The 22,404-nt window shown below is 31.1% G+C and overlaps 1 protein-coding gene across 1 annotated transcript; it reads right to left on the bottom strand.

Annotated features, from left to right (window-relative positions):
- Window positions 1-2: 2 nt before the first annotated feature.
- On the bottom strand, window positions 3-22,404 carry LOC105257838 (protein HEG). Its single transcript, XM_011268721.3, has 9 exons — window positions 21,512-22,404; window positions 3,591-3,650; window positions 3,268-3,353; window positions 2,909-3,001; window positions 1,706-1,831; window positions 1,536-1,622; window positions 1,148-1,221; window positions 978-1,085; window positions 3-424 (listed from the first exon to the last, which is right to left on the bottom strand). The coding sequence occupies exons 1-9, from the start codon at window positions 21,931-21,933 to the stop codon at window positions 257-259; spliced, it is 1,224 nt and encodes a 407-aa protein (XP_011267023.1). The 5' UTR covers window positions 21,934-22,404; the 3' UTR covers window positions 3-256.

Here is a 22,404-nt window from a genome sequence, read left to right as displayed (position 1 = left end):
AGTGATATTATTTCACGGCAGGAAGATTCCGTGTAAAATTTCTGACTAAAATTAGCATTTTGAGATAAAGGCAACTATTATCATTTAATTGAGAATAAATAACGTTCTGTTGCATAGGTTTTTCTTTTATATCTTTTATCTTACAATATAATCAATCGTCTTTGCATAACATTTCGATAGTGCAAGAATTTCATGGTAAAAAAATACTACTATTATTAGATTAAATAATAATGATAATAGAGTGACATTGTAAATGCTAAAAGTTTAATAATCCGCTATTTATTGGTATTGCTGATCTGCAGCGTATTCTCAGATGAGTTTCCAATTCTGCGATGCGATTCATCAGATGATGTATCTTTCTCATTTCTACCTCGTATTGCTTCATCTTACTTCTCATATCATATACTTCCTGTTGCATCAGTTGCTAAAACAAATCGTCAAGGTACTCGTAAATAATGTAAATAGTATCTGTTTTACTAATATGATCTCGAAATAATGCAGCATCACACACACAAATCGAAATTATATTATTGATTTATATATGTCATATATAATTTTTTCTTTTTTTTTCATTTTATAAAGGGAGTAACAATTTTGATTTCCATTATCATATGCAACTTTTAATAAATTCTAAATCGGAAATTAGCAAAAAGTTTAATATCGAAATTATATTTTCTCTTTAATCAATAATCGTTTATCATGATAAAAATTATTTTATTTTTGTTTTTAATAACCGTAAATGCACAATATATCTTAGATAATCTAGCAGATGGATAAGTGTAAAAAAGAAAATTCTCGCAATTTTTAATTATATTATCATTGTGCAAAATAATAAAATAAAATCTGAAAATCAAGGAGGTAAAAAATATAAATAAATTTGTAATAAAATTTAATTATGAGAAATTATTTATGAGATTTTTTATCATGCATTATTTTGAGAAATTTGAATATATTTTAATATTTTTTTAAATATATACCACGTTCTCGACAGTTCTTTTCATCTCGTTGATGTTCTCGATCGCTAATGTGACTTTGGTGTTCATTTCAGAAGCTTCCGTATCTTTCTTTCTGTTTTTGGCCACTTGCTGAAGAGTTTTAATATATTTTCTCATTAATTATGTATCATGTTGATAAGTATTTCACTTACCTTCTCCAGTTTTGTTAATCTCTTCAAGATGATTTCATAGTCTTGGTCATCGTTGTTCACCTCGTTTTCTGTATCTACAATTTAAATGGCCATTTGTCTATTATTTTATTTATTGATTTATTTCATTTTACAAATTTTTAGATAAACCGTAAATTTTATGTCATATTTATTAATAATGCAAAAAAAAATTAAAATTTATATATAATTTAATTGTAAAAAGAGGGATAAAATAATTGCTTCACATTTTAATATCTTTCGTCCACAATTTTAAATTAAAACAGATTATTCATAAAATTAATTTTTTGAAAAAAAGCAATTGAAATTAACAAATAGATATTTTTAACAAAAATATTATTAGATTTTAAAATTGAATTATATATATACATACCATGAGAAGAGATCGGATCTTTTGTTGTTGACATGTCGTGAAAATCGTTCTCCAAGTCGCGGGCTTCAAAGGCATTCTCATCGGTATCTGCAAAAATAATAGACATATTCTTAAAGTTATTCTTCGTAAAATTAAATTTTTCTCTTAGATTTCGAATTTTGCATACTTACCATTCCTCCGACAGGATTGACCATCTTGCTGAAGTTTAAACCCGGCTCTACAATAACATCGATAGCTACCGGGTGTGTTTATACAAAGTTGTCCGCACGGTTTTTCTATCGCGCACTCGTCCACGTCTATAAAATAAAGATATGCTTAATTTTTTGCAGAAAGTGCTTTATCTTTTGTTACCAAAAATGATGTAGAATTATTCAACAAAAAATAATAAATTAAAAATAATAAATTTAAAGTGAAGTTTTAAAATTTTAACTTTTTAGGGAGATATATGATAGATAAAATCAATAAATTTTGTTGCGTGTAGCTTGATTAATAGATTTTTAGATTATTAGAAATTTTTAGATTAAATTTTTTTTTTTTTTTTTTTAGATTATTAGAAATTTTTTCTCTTTATAAGATATGAATTTCTCACACATTTTTACACTCATTCGATTAGAATAATTAACTTGTTAATATTGCATAATGGCACATGTAATTAAACACAATTAGTTCTAACTACATACAAGCGTTGAAGCGCAATTTGATCGATTCCTCGGTTGCCTTCTCGTGCTTGGTATCATCAGATATAATTAATTATCGACGTGAAACAATATGCTCCTTGATAGGATCACGCGAACACCGAACTAACTGCAGTGCAATCCGTATTGCGGTGTCCTATTGTATGTCCTGCATCGGTCGGTTGCAACCAAAAAGGGTTCTCTTGGTAGATTTACGAGCGATTTTCTGTCGCGTTACACGAATATTCTAATTTTTCATATATAATGCGAACGTTAGTACTGTAATTACGATCGCGTGACTGTGATGAAAGACTCGATTCTTATTTAAAATATGAATGTTATTTTAATTTTTTATCCTGCTCTTTTATAATAAAAACACGTTATCATATCTCGCTATCGATCATAACATATATAATTGATAAAATAAATTCACGAAGTTATTTTAATAAGAGAGAAAAAAGAGAGAAAAAAATTTCTATTTTTTTTAAATATCATATACTTTGTTTCAGAAAATAGTATTTATTTTTTTAGTACTTTAAATATGTATGAAATATATTAAATATATTAAATATATATTCTGTGTGAGAGAGAAAGAAAGAGAAATTTCTCGTATAACTTTCTTGTCAAAGCTAATAATAATAATGATGCTATGCAACGTGGATGTTCGTAATCCCAATTTATAAATGAAATTAAAATTACCTGTCTGGCATTGATTGCCAGTATAACCCTTAGGACACGTGCATTTACCAGATGTGCAAATTCCGCCATTCAGACACAAGGCTGGACACGTGGCTAAAGAACAATTAGATCTAGATTAATCGATTCATTTATATTATAATTTATGAATTTATCGATAATTATATAATAATTATAATTCGATATATCGATAATAATAATTATGAATTTATCGATTATAATTATATGAATAAATCCAGCAAATATTGCAACTATAGATGATAAATATTTAAATGATTTAAGAATTCTTTTTATTAAAATTAAATTAAAATTTTTCGATAATTTTAAACAGTTGATTTTAAACTATTATTAAATCTACTTACGTTTGTTACAACCAAAACTCAAATGAGTAACTTGCGACCATCCCGGGCAGCAAAAAAAACTGGAAGTCATCTCAGTATACACTAATCTAGAAAATATTCCATAAATATTTAAGAAATTTATAAAATATAAAATATAATTATAAAAGATGGAAAAGATTCTTTGCCATAAATATTTATAAATCTATATTAATATATTAATATTTATATTAATATTTATATATTCAAAGCAAACTTATCCTAAAATTAATTAGATTTAATCATAATTTATATCTGATTTATGCTGATGAAAGTTTCTGTACATTTATGTGAGATGTGCGAAGTACCTAATTTGTTTTCCTCGATGATGAGAAGTTATAGGAGCTTGCCTCGTACACACTCGTCTCCTGTAACACAAAATATTAATTAATCCATTTTAATCCACGTAAGAGATAGCATTTCTTGTAAATGTATTAAATATATTTTATATTTTATATATTTTTATATATTTTATTGAAACACGTGGACAGATCATTATTTTATAAAAGTTTCAACCTACATTTCAGTTGAAAACGTACCGTATATAATATATTATGCATAATACTTCAGTGATCGCGACGTTTGAAAGCAAACCAGATATGTAAAAGGCATTATTGCCAAGAATCCTCTTTATGAATCTTCAAATAATCCTTTCTTCCGATCCCGTATCGATTTCAGCTTTGCATCTCATTACTGCGGCTTACGCGACGGAAAATTAAATCGGCGGTCACTTCGATAGTCATCGTAAACGCGCGCGTGTCTCATGTTGGGCCTCTTCCAGCTGAATTGATCGCTAAAGCACAGTCATTTGAATCGTAAAGTATGCAGAAGGCCGGTTCAATCGTAAAGTACGAAGGCCGATCGAATATATGCAGTCGAAATAAGTATTTGCGTTGATGACGGTGTTACTTGTCATGCCTCGAGCCGGCTTTGGAATCAAGCTTACGCGATGCGAAACCGAACGATTGTATTTCTCTGATTAAGAATCGAGAATGTAAAACGAAGAATATCATTGTACGGTCTGGAATGAAGATAAAATCTTGAAAATATCATCAAGTCACTTAACAAAAGCGAACTGGTGCGCGCCAGACAGCGAAAAGCTCTCGACGATTTATAACATATGGCAATCGTACGTATGTAATTAGGCATCGGAACGAACTTGCTTGCTCGAACAGAACCACTTCGTCATCGTCAGGCCGTAGAAAATTGCATTTCATCATCGTCGCTGTCGTGTTTGCTGAAACGTAACACGACATTTATTGTCGCAACAATGAATACTGAGGACTTGGTGGTCCCGTCTACGTCGGTTTCTCGCTCGAGAGGCGCGAGAAACGCGATCTATCGCTAGATCTGCCATGAGCGACTGCACAAGGGATCTTATGTGCACTTATATATACGCAAATTCGCCGCCATTAAACCTTTCATTAATTCGTATGAACAGTTTCGAATAATTCGCGACTTTTTTTCTTATATTTAATGTTACTTTAACAAAATCTATAAAGCCTTGCTATTATCTCCTGCGATAATGATATATGACGTGCGATAAAGTTTAATTTATTAATATAATTTAATAATAATTAGTTATAATATAATAATAATTTATTAGGAATATTATAATTTTTTTATTTATTGTTGCAATTGTGATTTTAATTGTGTAATGCAATATATGTCATATATTATGTCATAATTTGTAGAAATTATGGACAGATACGAAAATAAATTCAAGTGAATTTTTTGAAAATATTTTAATACTATCATTTTCACTATCATTTATTCAGCAAAATTAATATTTTGAACACTTTTCTCTTGACAATTTTATAAGTTTAACGAAATTAACTAAAATAATATAAACGATTTATTTATAGCACTATTCATTTTAATTGCTCCTTAATATTTCGCTCCTTAATTCGGTACTTAATATTTCGCTCCTTAATTCGGTACTTTATGTTGAAAAAATTTTAATATAAAACTAAAATTTGTCCAGATATTAAATAAAATAGTAAGAAAAATAGTGTTGAAATATATTAAAATAAGTTATATAACAGAATATAATAGTTATATATTAGTTAAATAATAGATAATTTCGCTGAAAAAACATCAATTTTAAAATAAAAAATTTTAATATAAAACTAAAATTTGTCCAGATATTAAATAAGATAGTAAGAAAAATAGTGTTGAAATATATTAAAATAAGTTATATAACAGAATATAATAGTTATATAATAGTTAAATAATAGATAATTTCGCTGAAAAAACATCAATTTTAAGATTAAAAATTTTAATATAAAATTAAAATTTGTCCAGATATTAAATAAGATAGTAAGAAAAATAGTGTTTAGATATATTAAAATAAGTTATATAACAGAATATAATAGTCATATAATAGTTAAATAATAGATAATTTCGCTGAAAAAAACATCAATTTTAAGATCATCAATAATGATATAATTGACAGAAAAAATATGTACAACTTTTTATATCTCATTTACCATTAATTCTATTTATATCAGTAGTATTACGACATACATATAAGTGACAGTTTAATAAGACTTTGTGTGCAGAAAGATTTTTCTCTATATCAGCGTTGTACTGTAAGTCACAGTCATGAAACGTCACATAGAAGCCAGGAAATTGTCCCTCGTCACTTATTGTTAGCATCGTATAATTTACCACGTCCACGCCTATTGGTAACCGGGGTACTTTAATGATTCACAATGATTTCCTCAAGCTTTCTCCAGCACGTAAATCGCCGTCGTGTTCTCAATTCGCGAAAAATCCCCGTGAAATGCGTCGCACGACGGGGGGTTCAGATACGGTTCGGAGGATATTCGCGTGGGAATACTGGTTGGAGAACTATTGCTCCGAGTTTGTTTCGCACGTGTCTCGGTAGACACCGATAAGACTGTTTCTCCCTCTTTTTTTTACGATCAATCGAGCGGACATTTCGACAAACGTAAAAACAAAATTGTCGCAAGAAGCAAGAGCGTGTCTCACAGCGATTAGAATTATCGGAGATTTACGGCCCGCAGATGATTTATGACGGGAAATCTTGTCCTTTCATGAAAAACTCGTCGTCTCATCAACCGCGGTATTTATGCGCCAGCCAGTTGCTGGACCAGTTTTATGGCGGCGGGTTAAGGGTCGGTACACCGAAGTGATTGGCAACTGCACCGACCAAAGTGCATATGTACGTATGTCTCCAGTCATTTAAAATATTACCCTACCTAATGAGATACCGGGGCTGCTATAAATATTTAAATTTGTTACGTGGAAAATAGTTTAAAAGTTGTCTTTCGCAGCTTGAATGATCGCTAATTATTTCTCCGCGCTTGTAAAAAATAATATATTTATACACTGAGGGAAAAATTATCTTGAAATAAAAAAATTTTAGTTAACTCAAGAAAGCTATTTATTCGGTGGATACTAATCACGTATTTACTTGTACTTAAAACGTCTGTTTGCTTAAGTTAGGTATTTATTTACATATGTTTAAAAAAAATATATATATATATATATATATACTTAAAAAAATATAATTTTTAATTAAATATTTTAATTTTAATTTTATAAAATATTTATTAAAATGCATTTTTTATTCCCAAAAATTTTTAATTTTTTAATTTTAAAAAATAATATATTTAATTTAATAAATTATAGTATATATTTTACGAAAATAATATATAAATATAAAAAATATATAAATGAAAATAATGTACTTAATATAACATGCATATTTAATTAAAATTAAATGCTTTTGCTTAAATGAAATAAACAATTCCTTCCATTTAGAGCAAAAGTTTTAAGAAAACAAATTTATTTGATTAAAAAAATTTTTCCCTCAGTGTATATATATATGTATGCGTAATTGTTAAAAAATAAAAATCCTTATAAATAAAATTGTTTTTCTTTTAAAAAACAGTCCTAATTCGACTTGTCATTTTTTTATTCCTGCTTACTTATAAAATCGCGGAGAAATGATTAGCGATATTTTTAAGTAATTTATTTAAAGATCAGTCATATCTGATTTAAACAAAAAATTATATAAGATATATTTTATAATGATAAACCAAGTGAAAAAATGAAACGCATAATAAAATTACAACCTCCCGCATCAGATACATAGATCAGACGCCGTCGCGTGACGTGGCTTACAAGGTTTTGGCCGAAGGGCGATAAATCTGCGATAAATAAATCTGGCGATAAATCGCGAATGAATTATCGCATCAAACACTCGCATGTCTATGGCTTTTTTAAGCACTTCCGAAATCTTGGCGGTGATCTCGGGTTAGCTTCTATTCCTACCAACATCACGTAACCCTTAAGACGACATCGTGTTATCGCGATCGTTTGTTATACCTTCGTACATCTGTCTGTTGCTCGCGAGTAGATTTTCACTGGCGATGACGACAACGATTTCCTTTATCGTCCTTACGAATCCCCTTAATGAGCGTGTCTTCTGCGCGTATTTTATGTCTATGCGAGAGCAGAGACATTTCTTCGTCAAGCCAACAAGTATTGGCCCCGTAAATTTTACGAATCTCGTAATTCACGTCAAGTTTATTAAGCTAATAAAGTCCGCTACATGACATTTAAGTTCAATATTCGTGAGAATTATGATTATATGCGTTAACTTTCTTCCTGCTAAATACAAAATACTGCATATTGGTATATGAGTTTCATGTAATATTACAAACCTGCGAATATTTTAAATTTTATACGATTTATGTAAATGTTTATTTTTAAAATTTAAAACAAATATATAATTGTTGGAATTTATTTTTTAATAAATACAAGAAATAAAATTTAACATTGAAAATAAACCTTAAACTTTTAATTTAATTTTACTAAATAAAATAAATAATAAAAGTAAATAAAAAATTAAATAACTTTTATTATAGTTTAATTTTGTCAAGTAATAATTATCAATATTTTTTGTGTTTATATATAATTTTAAATCATATATTAATAACTATATTAAACATTGATTTTGAATATTGAATAACAATTCTTTTTTGCAAATATTCATCCATTGCTCTATGATATTTTTTTAATTATAAATAAAAGAGCAGTACAAGAGTCGATATAATTTCTCATCAGAAAGTATCCAGCAATAAATTCTAACTACAGACGAAGCAAAGTGCAGGTTTAGCGCGGAAATACATGATACATCTTGCACGTCTGGTATAAGAGCAATAAACACTGGTCTTTTACTACCCGCGATTTTTCATAAACGTTGGCCCACTGTTTTCTTTTTTCTCATACACCGTGCATTGCGATCTCATGCAGATGCGCGCTTCACAGCTTTCAATTTTGTGCGGTCGGTCATAAAGAAATCAAGCGTTCAACGAGATCAAAGTGTAGCAATTTCCTTTCCTGAATTAGCCAATGTTCATAAAAATTGTATTAAAATCGCGACTGAAGTCATACGACGGGATGATATCATCATTCATTATTGTTAACATTTTTTATTGATTAAAAATGAATAATACTGAATGAACTGTAAATTTATTTTTGCAATATTTATTTTTAATATTTATTTTTATTTTATTTTATTTTATATAATATTTATTTTTTGTATATATTATTAATATATTAATAATTCGATTTTATTAAATTGAAAAAATATGAAAATAATCTCTATCATTCCCCAATATTTGCATTCAAAATTTGAATGCAAAATATTATATTATATGTATTTTAAGATATATTTTTATATATATTTTCAAATATATATTTCTTTAAGATTATTTTATATCATGAATAATTAAGAAATATATTTTATATTGCTTTATACAATGTTAATAATTTATTAAGAAGCAGGTATATTTTTGATATTAAATCTGACACTGATTTGCGTTTGAATTTTTTTATTAGCAATATTGAAGTCAAATTGAAAAATCAAAATCCAGCGATTGTTGGATAGAAAGTAAGCAGGCCTTGATTCGCGACTAACAGCAACTCTTATTATCACGTGAGCGAGAGACGAGGTAATAAATTAGCAATCACGAATAATTTGAGATATCGTGGCGGATTCGGACATTGATTTTATCGAGCTAATGAACGAGCAAACAAAGCTATCGATTGTCGGCGGTATAACGACCATTTGTTTTATGAGCGGTTCGCATGCAAAACACGTGGAATCTCGATTGACGCTTTCGCGAAGAGGAACAAAGAAACCGGGGAGTTCAAGTGCCACTTGTGTGTGGCTGTACGGCAATTTGTTTTTAAAGTTTTCCAACGAATACCTCGGTCCTCAGTCATCGGTCACTGTTTTACGAGGGCAACTGAATTGATCAAATGCAGTCCTGGACACTCGTGACATCCCACTTTTTTATTGCTTCAAAATATCACTCGAGTCAATTAACAAAAAAACTTCTCGAGTAAATTTTGTAGCTCAAAACAAAGCTATTTAAAAAACAAATGGTAGTTATACTAAATTTAAATAGTTATATTAAATTCAAATAGTTATGCGAAAATAAATGGCTATGCTAAATTCATATACTTTCTGTAACAAATTTAATTTAATTTAAATAATAATAAAATTTAATTTAAATTTAATAATAAAATTTAATTTAAATAATAAAATAATAATAAAATTAATTTAAATTTAATAATAAAATTTAATTTAAATAATAAAATAATAATAAAATTAATTTAAAATAAATTTAAAAATAAAATATTGAATTTGAAATGAATAAAATTAATTATATTAATAAATTTAAAAATAAAATATTTAATTTGAAATGAATAAAATTTAATTTAAATTTAATAATAAAATTTAATTTAAATTTAATAATAAAATTTAATTTAATAATAATAAAATTTAATTTAAATAATAATAAAGTTAAAATTATTTTAAATTATTACACATATAAAACTCTTATCTTTAAAAGACTTATCTTTAGAATTAACAAGTTCTGTTAATTCTTTATGGCAATAATGTCTAAAGAAATTATTTTTAGTAATTATATACATTACAAGCATTATCTTTAAAGGCTGATTACCGATTTTATTGTCTGTAAAAATATGTGTAAGTGCATGTGACATGTGGTGAAAAAATTTAATACACGAGTGTAATGCATACAACAACCTTTCAATGCGCTCCTGAGAGATCATGCGAGCTACTTGAAAATTACGATGTATCTTATTTCAGGATTCGAGAACACCATAACACACCTACATATTGCACGTTTCAATTACGAATCATGATAACACCTCTTGGCGATAATTTTGCTTTCTCGCAGCTGCATCCGCATAGCTTATCACAAAGTAACAGAGTTATTTTTGAAACGGTTGGATGAGTTCCATGCACTGAAATATTTTTTTTGGGTACCGCATTCCTCGATAATACGTGTAAAAATGAGAGCCTTCTGCGTTACATAAAGAACTCCTTCTGTAAATATTTTTCTATTATTCTTCTGATGGAGAATGGCTTTCACAACACAAAGCACATGAGCTTTATTTCGATGTAAGAAAATATTTTTTAAAATACGTACAAATCATCTCTTTGGATCACATCTTTAAAATTTTTCTAATGCATAAATAAATAAAGTAGACTTTGAAAGCAATGTTGAACATAAAATATGGGTTTTGAAGTATTTTTTTTTTAATAATAAAAATCGTAATTTAAATATTTTCCTACAGAGAAAAAAGATATATATATGTGTCAGAGAAAGAAGTTATTTTCTCGATTGTTAGAGATTTCAAAACAATGCTGTGTATTCGTTAACGAGAGTTTGTCGGTCGTCGATCCTTCAATCTCGTCGAGGTGATTTGTAGTGATTCATGCCTGCTAATTTCAGATCTACACTTTGAAGTACTGCTTACACGAGTCTTTTTTTAAGATCGTTCCGTTCTTCATCATCGCTGCATTACACATAATTGATTTGCTGACTCGGTATAAAGTTCATACATTTATAATATTTACCCGCATATTTTATTAATTCATATCAATTCATAATTTATTAAGAGCGTCTTATTATAAGATTATTATAAAAATAATTTATTAATTTTTAGACGTGCGAAGATTTATATAAAAATAATTCATGTTCTGTACAAAAATACATCAAAAGAAGATAAAGAAATTCTACAAAATTCTATAAAGTTAAAATTACGTTGCAATAAAAATAAAATTTGATATATGTATAAACAAATTTTGAAAAAGATAAAATGAAAGAAATATTGCTGGCTCCGATTATTTATTGCCTAAAATAATAAGATACATTTTACCGTCAATTTACAGACAATTATTATAAGATAATCTTTGAAACAGTTATAATAAGAAAAACTTGAGACTTTTTTATTTAAAAAAATTTTTTGACATTTGACTCTTTGGAAAAATTCCGGACGGTCTCATTTAATCTCGAAACCCTCGGTGTTTCCATAAACAAAGAAATTGCTGGTCTGCGCTGTCCAAGAACGCACAGTCCATATTTGCGAAAGCGGCGAATCGCCGCTCGTTCATTTAGAGATTGCATCTCCTGCGCGTCGAAAGCGGAATGTGCGACGATGCAACGGGAGCCGCGGGCGGGCAGCGCAAAACTTCCAAATTACAAAATTGCTTGATGATGGGTTACCCGGGTTACCGCTCAGGTGAAGTAATTATGCGCTTACGCGGTGCCAATAAGACGCGCAGCGTCTCTCATTACAACCTCGTGTGCTTCGTTTTACCTTAACTGATGCGGCGCACGACGTATCTCGCCATTTAACTTTTTGAAGATGAACGTGGGAAGGGAGTGCGTTGCATTAATTTTTAAAGTGTCATTAAACTTAAATTGCATAGATGTTCCATTATCCCGTCTCCCTCGCGTGGTCTCTTCGTGATGGAAAAAAAAAACGTTCCATTCGATATGCTGAATAATTGAAATTTTTTAAATATTACGCGCGATTCCATATAATTATTATTGTCAATTCCAGCGATTCGACACGCTTTTCTAAACGTCTTAATTTAAATTGATCTCGGAAGCGTTGGATGATGTGTACAGTTTTCAGAATTTTCATTTGGAGCAGCTTCCCAGCTATTATATTCCGTGAATCAAGAACCAGTTCTCATTCGACGACCATTCCCAGAACAAACATCGGCGATTCTTCGGTGAGAAAAAAGAGACAACTTTCGTACATCTCCATATGCGGAATCGCCCAACTCGTTCGTTTCCTTTGGCGAGTGCAGTTTATGGTCCTGAACACCATTTGCCTCTTGCCGTACGCTCGTCTATAAACTTCAAAGTTGTCTATTAATTCTGTTGTAATGCAATTTTACAGGCGAGACTAGGTTGGGCAAGCGACGTTGCAAAGCGTGAACTTTCTAGTAAAGTCAATCGAACGATGTTGCACAATCACATACAGCGTGAGATACGTTATGATTGATATATTGCACCTATGAACCACGACATCTTTAATTTTATCTTGAGTCTAATGCTGAAAGATTTCATGCAATTGTTTTTATTTAATCGAGCAAATTAAACACGAATCTATATAAACGATTATTTAATCAAATGTCCGCATATTTGTTTCTTAAAGTCTCTTATAATTATCTTCTTTCAATTTATGTTTAATTAAGGATTCAAATAACAAATTGTTTCCTCCAGCGCCTTTGAACACTATTATTATTTCAAACATGACAAAAATTATTGTATCAATATTTTTACTATATAAAAAAAAATTTAACTTTTTTCTCAACTTATTTTCAATTTTTTAAATACATGTTCTATATAAAAAAAAATATTAAAATATATTTCAAATGTAATGCAGTATAAGATTAAATTGTATTTTATTATATTCATATTTTTATATTAGTTTAGAGATTATATGTTTTATATACATATATAAATTTAATTTTTTTTTAATAAATATCTTTTGTTAAAGATGACACATTATGTGAAATTTTTCGAGCGCAAAAGTGCGATTGTGAGACGCTCTTTTATGATTTCAATCATAAAAGAGAGTTTCTCTCTTCATTATTATATTCTTATTTTTTTTGTATTTTTATTATGAATGAGAGTAAAGATCACTAACCGCAGGATACTCTTGCATTAGTCTGTGCAAATGCATAGCGCATGCATCAGCGCAAGTGTACGTGCGTCTCGTGCCTTATCCGCCCGTTCTCTTCTTTCGCTTTTGACCTTTTCACCCCTCGCGTCCGCAGCCTGCGGATAAAAGTTCACGCTAATGGATTTACATGAAGCCGCTATCATCGAACGTGGCAGTATCGAGCTGCGAGCATCCATCTCGTTTATCCCTCAGTTTCTTCTTGCCGCGATCTAAAGCACTATGGCACAGCTCTCACTTGGTAAACATAAATAAGGTTCCATTGTTTATCCATTTGTTGTTTAACATCTCCGTTTATTGAATATTATTTCGAGAATTTTAATTATTTCTAATTTTAATGAAAAAGTAAACAAATATTTTTACGGGAATAATATCTTTTATATTTATGAGCTTTCCATAAATTTTTGCAATGGTTTATGTTTATGTTATTTTTCAGGGATGCATCTAAAAAAAATAAAGAATCTGAAACTAATTCTTCTATCATCAGTGCCTCGCTTATCTTTCAAGCCCCAACTAGCTTATTTCGCGATCGTTACTATCCGCTTACAACTATCAGGGGTACCGATGGATCGTTTCGATATGATTCAATGTCGAGTGCCTGCACGTCCACCGAAATTGTATGTCTTCCCCTGATCCAACGAGCGATCGATGCTCGCGGCCTTCGCGTGAAATTATAAGGTCATGGGTCGAAGCACGCACACGTTGCTATCGCATGGAGATTCTGTTGAAGAGTTCCGAAACTTTGGGGAAGCAATATCGATTTTCACGTCAACCTTCTGATAATTAAATTCTCGATACCCTATACTGACGCAGTACTGAACTTAATCGTAGCTCCTTAATTCGAAATCAGTCAAAACTTTCGTCGACTTTCGAAGGAAATATCGATAGCTCGAGAAGCCTTGTTTCTAGATCTAGCCTTTTGTATCATTATATTTAAATTATTTTCAGTAAACGAATCAAGGAAAACTCAAAATTTGTAATTCTTATCATTAAATATCTTTATAACAGTTTCACAAATTATATATCTATTAAGGTTCAATATAATTATTAATTATGATATCTCTCTTTAATCTCCCTTTAATCTAATTGAATATCTAAATCATGTGCATTTTTTTATTGTCAAAGAAACATAGATCTCTAGGAATCGATTGCAACTTCATTTGTGACAAATTCAGAAAATATGCAGCTCGCGCAGTATCCTCAGGGTTGAATGGCCGGCGCTGATATGTTTATCCTGCGGGATACTGGTTGGTGAAAAGGGAGAAAAAGAGAATAAAACACGAGAGTGCTCTATTTGCGGCCACGGAATTTGTTTCTTCCTTCTTTTCTTCTCTTTTTCCACGATGCCAATTGGGAGAAATTCTGTCGACGCCAATAAGCGACGAAATAAATTTTGAAATAAATTTTGAAATAAATTTTGAAAAAAAATACAAGAGAAAAATAGTAAGCTTCTTTTCGCCAAAATACACAAGACATACACAAATAATACAGAATAAATTTACATGATATAAAATAAAATAAAATAATATAAAATAATTTACGAGAAAATTATATTTTAGGAGCATATCAATCTCTGGTTCGCGTGAAGCATATTTATTAACGATATTGATATTAGCAACGCTATCGTATTTAATATATATTGTGTATACACATTATCGCCTGCATGCACTTTGCATACGCTCAATGGTTTATTCTCAGTGCGATATGCGAATGCATTTGGCACCTCTGGCGTTCTATGAAACTAAGCACAACGAAGAGCATTGTACTTTAAATTGAAATAATAACTTTGTACGTGCTAAAATGTGATTAATGTAATGTTCCACAGATATAGGTTTATACATATAAACATAAAAATTTAGTTTTAGTGCTGAATATGTGCAATTAAATTTACAACTTTTTATTAAAATTATTGCAATGCTATATTAAAAGAACTTTTAATATAGCATTGCCATAATGTCAATGAGGTTCTAAATTTAATTAATGTGCTGCAAAATTAACATTTTCCATTAATATGATCAAAAATAATGCAACATTATTAATATGGCCGTACCTATTTGGGTATTCTTTTAAATGGGAAGCAAGTAAAATATTAAAATAATTTAAAAAGATATTTTTAATATTATCGAAAAATTTTATCGTTAAAAATATACGCGTAAAATTAAGACACTATGTGAATTTATAAATGCTCTCGTAACAACAAATAATAATAATCCTATTTTTAATTCAGTCTAAAATGCAGTTATCATCACAATTGTGGATGAATGGAAAAGCATATTTACCTGATAAGAGACGCAGTTGGTCGAGTTTCGATATCTTCTCTTCAAAAATATCATTTGTTGTTTGAACAAGCTCCGCTCGCGTGTTGTTTTATAAAGAGTCGCTTTCATAAATATGCAGGCATATTATGTGCTTTGTTTTCTCTCGTTGTTTATGCGCAAAATAATTATATTTCAAAGCAAGGAAATAATTTATTGTTAGAATTAGGTTGCATTTAAGTAAGTCGAGAATATTTATTAATTAATTATTTCTACTTTAGGCAATTAGTGGAAAATATTATTAGCCTTTTCTAAGGATTCACAGTAATATGCGCAAAGCAAACTCGAGGTATTCTGCTGTATAATTTACATATGAAGTTTTTTAAACAGATGAATCACAAGTTTCCTAAGAATATAAACGAGAAGATATCATAAATTGATTTATCATTAAAGTAATTAGTACTCATTGAACGGGATATTTTAAAATCAAATTGTATAGATTTTTGAAATTTTTATCCGCGATTTTATTACTTGTGAATGTTTATTTCGCTTAATAAATAAATAAAAATTATAAATAAATTATACATAAAAATATTTGTATGGCGCAAACATTTAATTAAGACTATAAATGAAAGTTAGAAACTAAGATTTTACGAATAAATGCACAAAGTAAAATTCAAAGTGAAGTTTATTCTCCACCCTACCGATGCTAAAAGTAAAGTTGTCTCCATTCAATCTGCTTCGCGTGTTCATTTAACGAGCTCTTAAATTCGAAAAAAAGGAAAGATTCTAAGTTACTGTGATAAATATATGTTTCTGGAGATTTAAGCTATTTAAATATTTTTCCGAAACAAAAAAGGCACGAAAGAGTACTTCGTTAATAAATGAATTTCAATTTATCTTGCAAATCCTTTTATTCAGTTCTCTATGATTCAAGAGAATCATTCGATACATTTTTCGCAGGAAAAAAGAAATAGAAAGAGATCTTATTAACTGGCATTAAATTATCGCTTTTTGAAAGCATTTCAATTTGCACAATATAATAATAATAATAATAATAATAATAATAATAATAATAATAATAATAATATGTAATATTAATATTTGACAAGATACACAATGATTATATTTTAACAAATAATAAATTTTGCCATTTATTGAAAAAGATAATGATTAATTAAAAAATGGAAAAAATTAAATAATCAGATGTTGAATATTTTAGAATATTAAAATATTAAGCATACGAAATTGTTTTGCATTTATAATAATTATTATTATAATTGAAGGAGATATCTCTGTAATTTTTAATATGTATGTATAAGGATAATTTTTATTTTCTAAACAAGTTTCTATACAAATGAAGACGTATGAATGTTACATCTGTGCTTATTTGATTTCATCGAGTCGCAATAAGATAGCCGTGGCATCGGGAAATAGCTGTTAACGTTCCCGATGGGGATGATGAAGCGCACGTTTATAATTCCCGAGAACACATTACATCGACGAATGACACCTGTCTCTTTATAATCCCGTTGCTCATCGATCAGCTCATCGATGCTGAGCCCCACAACGATAAGCAATGGAATACGCCGGGCAGCGAAACGTGCCCGAGAGTGACATTGCAGGATAGTTATCTGGAGTACTCGGAACAGCTTGAATATTCATTATTCGCGTTTCTCTCGCTCGATGCTCATCGATCACTCGAACGGTGTCGCAAGCCGAAGGCAACATAAATAATCGAGACAAAACGTGGCCGGCGGTAAGGAATGCCGTGGTCCATATCTCCTCTCTCGCACAAACAATACACGTGTGCAACAATAGCGGTTAATTACGAGGAGAAACGTGATCGTGCGTATTTCTTTATCAACGTCTTAATAAAGTAGTTTTTTTTTTTATCAACGATGTATTTTAAATTTATAATCCCCCTCCGTCGATTTAAAGACAAGCTGGTCGTCGAGATCCGCATCTCGTGTGCCGCGTCAGCGAGATAAACGATTCTGAATATCGAAATTGCGAAGTGACACGAAGGGACGTTGATATCGCGCGTACGTCGTCGGCAAATTTTTTCCGACGACTTTAAATAGATAAATCGCGTTTTAAGTGTTATGATCGTCGCGTCAATGGACTTAAATCGATGACACGATCGGGCACATCGTATCGGCCGCATCGTCGAGAAATCCTCCACGCGAGGTGCACACGAGTTGGACCGTATGTTCGTGATGATACGGAGGAGGAGAGAGAGAGAGAAAGAGCAGGAGAGGCACGCACACTGGTATCTCGGACAGGTTTACGAGATTTTTTAGCCTGGGGCTCGCATCTGGGCAACCCGATCGCGACTCGCGAGGTAGAACATCGAATTATTGCATTCGGATTAAATAGTAACTGGAGATTACACGTATGCATATGTGTATTAACGTTTTACATAATGAAACGTTGCGCCTGTTGAAGGGATTTTATTTAGAAGCTTATCGGAGCCCGAGAGTGATATGATTATAAATGTTGGAGTAAATGGTTATTATTGTCATAATAAGTTGAGATATATTATTGATATAGATATTAGTTTTAGTGTTATATTAATGATGCGTTATATTTTTGATTATATACCGAGTTGAGAGGATTTAATTATTATTATCCGTAATTATATAAATTGTTTGAAGCTGGACCGGGAAAATATTTATCCCTTTCAGTCCCGTTCGCCCAAGTGTACGCAATTATGACAGTAAACAGAGTCCGTGACAAAAGGCGACGTAGGAGAGAGGCAAAATACGAATGATGAAATCACTGCAATAATATTGAGTGGTACAGGCGCCGGTTTGCTCTTTCGCCGGTGTTTATATTGCCACGAGCGCTTTTTACTGCGCCTGGCGTGAACGCCCGCAAGATTTTCTGACGGGCAATCATCGAATCACGCTGAAGAGCAGAATGATCTCGTGGCTGTCAGGAGGTGATAAAAGTTACGCCGTATGGTGATTTGCTCTTAATGGCCGCTCGTGGGACGCAAATGTGAGGTGAGAATGGAAATATCTGACGCTGCTCGTTCCAAGAAAATGCAGCATCCATATTTCGCTCAGATCTTTGCTCGATTATAATCAGCGACTAATATGAAATGCGATGAAAACAAATGCAAAAATTTTGTCAATGAAGTGTTTTTTTTTTTCTTCATACGTGATATTGAGTTACACTGAAAAGATTTGATTAATATATTAATCTATTATCTATTAATCGTTTATATATTAATTTATTAATTTATTTGATTAATATATTAATCTATTATCTATTAATCATTTATATATTAATTTATTTTTACAAAAAAGAGATATACTAAAAATTATTAATTATATATAATTATTAATTAATATATGAATCTATTATCTATTAATCAATTATATATTAATATATTAATTTATTAATTTATTTTTACAAAAAAGAGATGTACTAAATTAATTCAATATAATTAGTAATTTTTGAAATCATAAAATATCTGTATTTGTTTTCAGAATTTTAATAATTCTCATTCTACTCCAATCAATCAAAACATGATGTCAGAATGTTATTTCTACAAAAAGTATTGCTAAATTATTTATATAGAATTAATAATTTTTGGAATCATAAAAAAATTGTGTATTTGTTTTCAGAATTTTAATAATTCTAATAATAATTAATAAATAATAAGTTAATAAATTCTAATAAATTAATAATATTTAATAATTTCTAATAATTTTAATAATTCTCACTCTACTCGCAATTGAAACATGAAATTTTCCCCGGCCACGAAAACACCACAGCTTTTGAATTTTTTAAAGCTACACACATTCAAGGCTTGCGCGGAGAATTTTGCGAAAGTCAAGTTTTACAATCGCATACGAGCAATCGGGTTAATTGGCACCTTGCAGGATTACAAGCCGGGGTAACGAAGAGAGTGCCATTTATCCGGATAATTTTAATCCACGTGTGTTGCGTGCCGTTTTATGCGTGCAAAGGAATCCGCCGTCGTGCGCAGACAATCCCAATAATTGTACGCGACAGAGAAGCGCGCTATGTGCGAGATAATTAATCGGTCGATTAATTAAACGGCTCGCGGCTCGCCTTTGAACGCCGGTGCGGTTCGCGCACGGCCTTATTCCGTCCGATCGTACATCATCGCGCGGACGCGACGTGTCGTTCATTGCCCGTAAATATAGTAATTCAGCGACACGTTAGCGACCCCGTATATTTACGCGTCGCGGTTCATTCACTTCCATTTACGTGTCGCGATGAGAAATCGCCGCGCTCGAATTATTCGAGGCTCTTTCGACGCCCGAAAATCGAGCTGTGTATTTCTCTAGGAGAATCTCGCCTCCGCCCACGTTCTTGTTAATCTTGGATTTAAAAGGCTGGGGTTTTCGATTGAAGCAATTTGTATTTATAGTTCTCTGATTAATTTTATAAAATGACTTAATTCTATAAAAAATAGAAATTTATAATATTTTTTATTATTTATATTATTTATTTTATTTTTTATTATTTCATTATTTAAAATATTATAATTTATATTATTTTTTATTATTTTTATTATTTTTATTTAGTATCTTTCTTTCTATAATATTACCGAAACTTATGATAGAACTAATACTTCATTTTATATTTTAATTTATATACTTTTTATATATTTTTTTTTATTTTATTGTAAAATTGTCAATTTAAATATGGGATTTTAAATATCGTGGAATCCTAGCTTAAATTTTTCCATCTTTTTCAAGAGATATGCTTTTGCATTTTTGCAGAAGATGGATTTAATTTCTTTACACTCATGTTTTGTGTGCGTTTAACATTGTATGTACTTAATGAATTATTGTAAGCGCAGATTAAGATTCATTTATAATATTTGAAGGGCAGTTAATTAACTTTGGATTAAACACACACATACATGTAAAATTTTTTTTTTTACTTATAGCGTTCATTATTAATACATGGAGATATTTTATCGGATATTTCTTTAACTCAAAGCTGCATTGTTTATTCAATCTTCATCAACATCACGATCTAATCTTGATGTGCATTTACCTCTTGTGTTTATGCATCAAGATAATATTTATGTATTCTGCTTTATAGACTATTTTACTGCAGGAGTTTTGTTTTTAGTCCGTAATGCAATGTTTAGAACTTTGATTTCTAGACGCACGTTATATGTAGCATTTGAACTTTAAACTCTATACTAACTCTAATTAACTCATCTACTCCGTTTCAAGCTATAATAGTTTAATTCCAAGTGAAGTTTACGCAGCACAACTTCTTAAGGATGTTTTGTATGTATTTTGTATGTACAATCCCAGCCAAAAATAGCTGAAAATCAATATTGACGAATATATCCACTTTTGATGTATTTTGAATATGAGAAATTGTGAAATATTGCGAAATATTATAATTTGATCTTAGCTATAGTGCAGAGATGTATTTTTTAATATTTATTGCGAATTTTACTGAATATTCCGAATTTTGTTAATTGAAATGATTAACTTTTGGCAGAGAATTTCTTTGTGACAGATACATGACTAACTTCATTGAATTATATTTAATATCTTTTTAACCAGTTAATATTTGTATAATATTATTTGATCAAATATTTCTTCTGTATCTAAACTTTTGCAAATTTTAAACAAATTCTGAATATTATTTCCATGTGTTTTTGTCATTTGAATCGACGTGGTTATACGTTTCCCATAAGAACGCATGTTAATTCGGTGCAAATTAAAATCCTTATAACTTGTAAATCGATTTAAAAATTGTACTGAAGATTCTAAACATATGTAAGGACATTCTGTAGAATTTTCATTAAATTCTCAATATTTTAAAAATAGGTACAAAACATCCTTAATTGCAACGACATTAATTACGAAACTAATTATTCCATATTATCTCATGTCTTGCGAAGTTCATCTATCACTCACCCCGCATGATACCTCGTGTATGTGGGAGCTGCTGTCGGAGCCAGCTGATAGCTCTGCGTGACGGCCTCCCTCGGCTGATGCCGATGATCGCCGTGATAACCCGCATACGCTGTCGCCCTGGTACCATCGTGCTCCGCTATCGTCACAACACCAAACTTATGCTCCGTATGATGATGCCTCGATACCGAGTTTATCTGCTGCGGTGATCTCGTCGCTGACACCTGCAACGGGGTCCATGGAGCCCTGGTGGTGGTCGTTTCTCGGGCTCTGTGTTCGTCGTGCCTGGCATGAAGAAGTCTGTCGCGATACCAGGCTGGCCAGACGACTCTGTGCGAGGGCAGCCGATGATGATCCTTCGGAGACGATGGAGCGGAGCTCGCCATCGCGATAAGCAAGCACGCCAGCAGTATCTTCAGGGCCATCGCGTCCGGCTCCTCGAGAGACTTATCGTATTTATGACGATCGCGCGACGTCCTGACAACGACAATGTACCACGAGCCGTCACATCCTCGACGACCGCGAGGGACATCCGGTGCGAGATCCTCTACGAGCAGCTGAGAACACTACTGAGAGCACTACCGAACGAGAGACGAACACGGAGCGGGGCCCACGTGCTTCAGCTGCTGGTACCAACCCCACCATGGGTCTCCTTCTTTCTCCGTCTCGTTCCTTCCCTTGTGTTCGGGCTTCCCTCTTCTCCCCATTGCCGCGTTTACTCATCAGTATTCGTTTGTGGCCCAGTCCGCCCGGTCTGACTCTCTTTTCTCCCTTTCTCCTTTCCATTCTCATACCGTAGCAGCCGTCTGTTCCCCTGATATCCCACCGAGTCCTTCGGTAACCACTTACATATCCTTCCGCGGTCTAACCAGTGCGGGGAGGGCAGCGTTTCTCTC

Source organism: Camponotus floridanus, unplaced genomic scaffold, assembly GCF_003227725.1.
Source record: "Camponotus floridanus strain SB8 unplaced genomic scaffold, Cflo_v7.5 scaffold17, whole genome shotgun sequence".
In the NCBI taxonomy this organism is placed as follows: Eukaryota; Metazoa; Arthropoda; class Insecta; order Hymenoptera; family Formicidae; genus Camponotus; species Camponotus floridanus.
The sequence above is the reverse complement of the archived record's forward strand: the minus strand, read 5'-3'. Positions and strand labels throughout refer to the sequence as shown.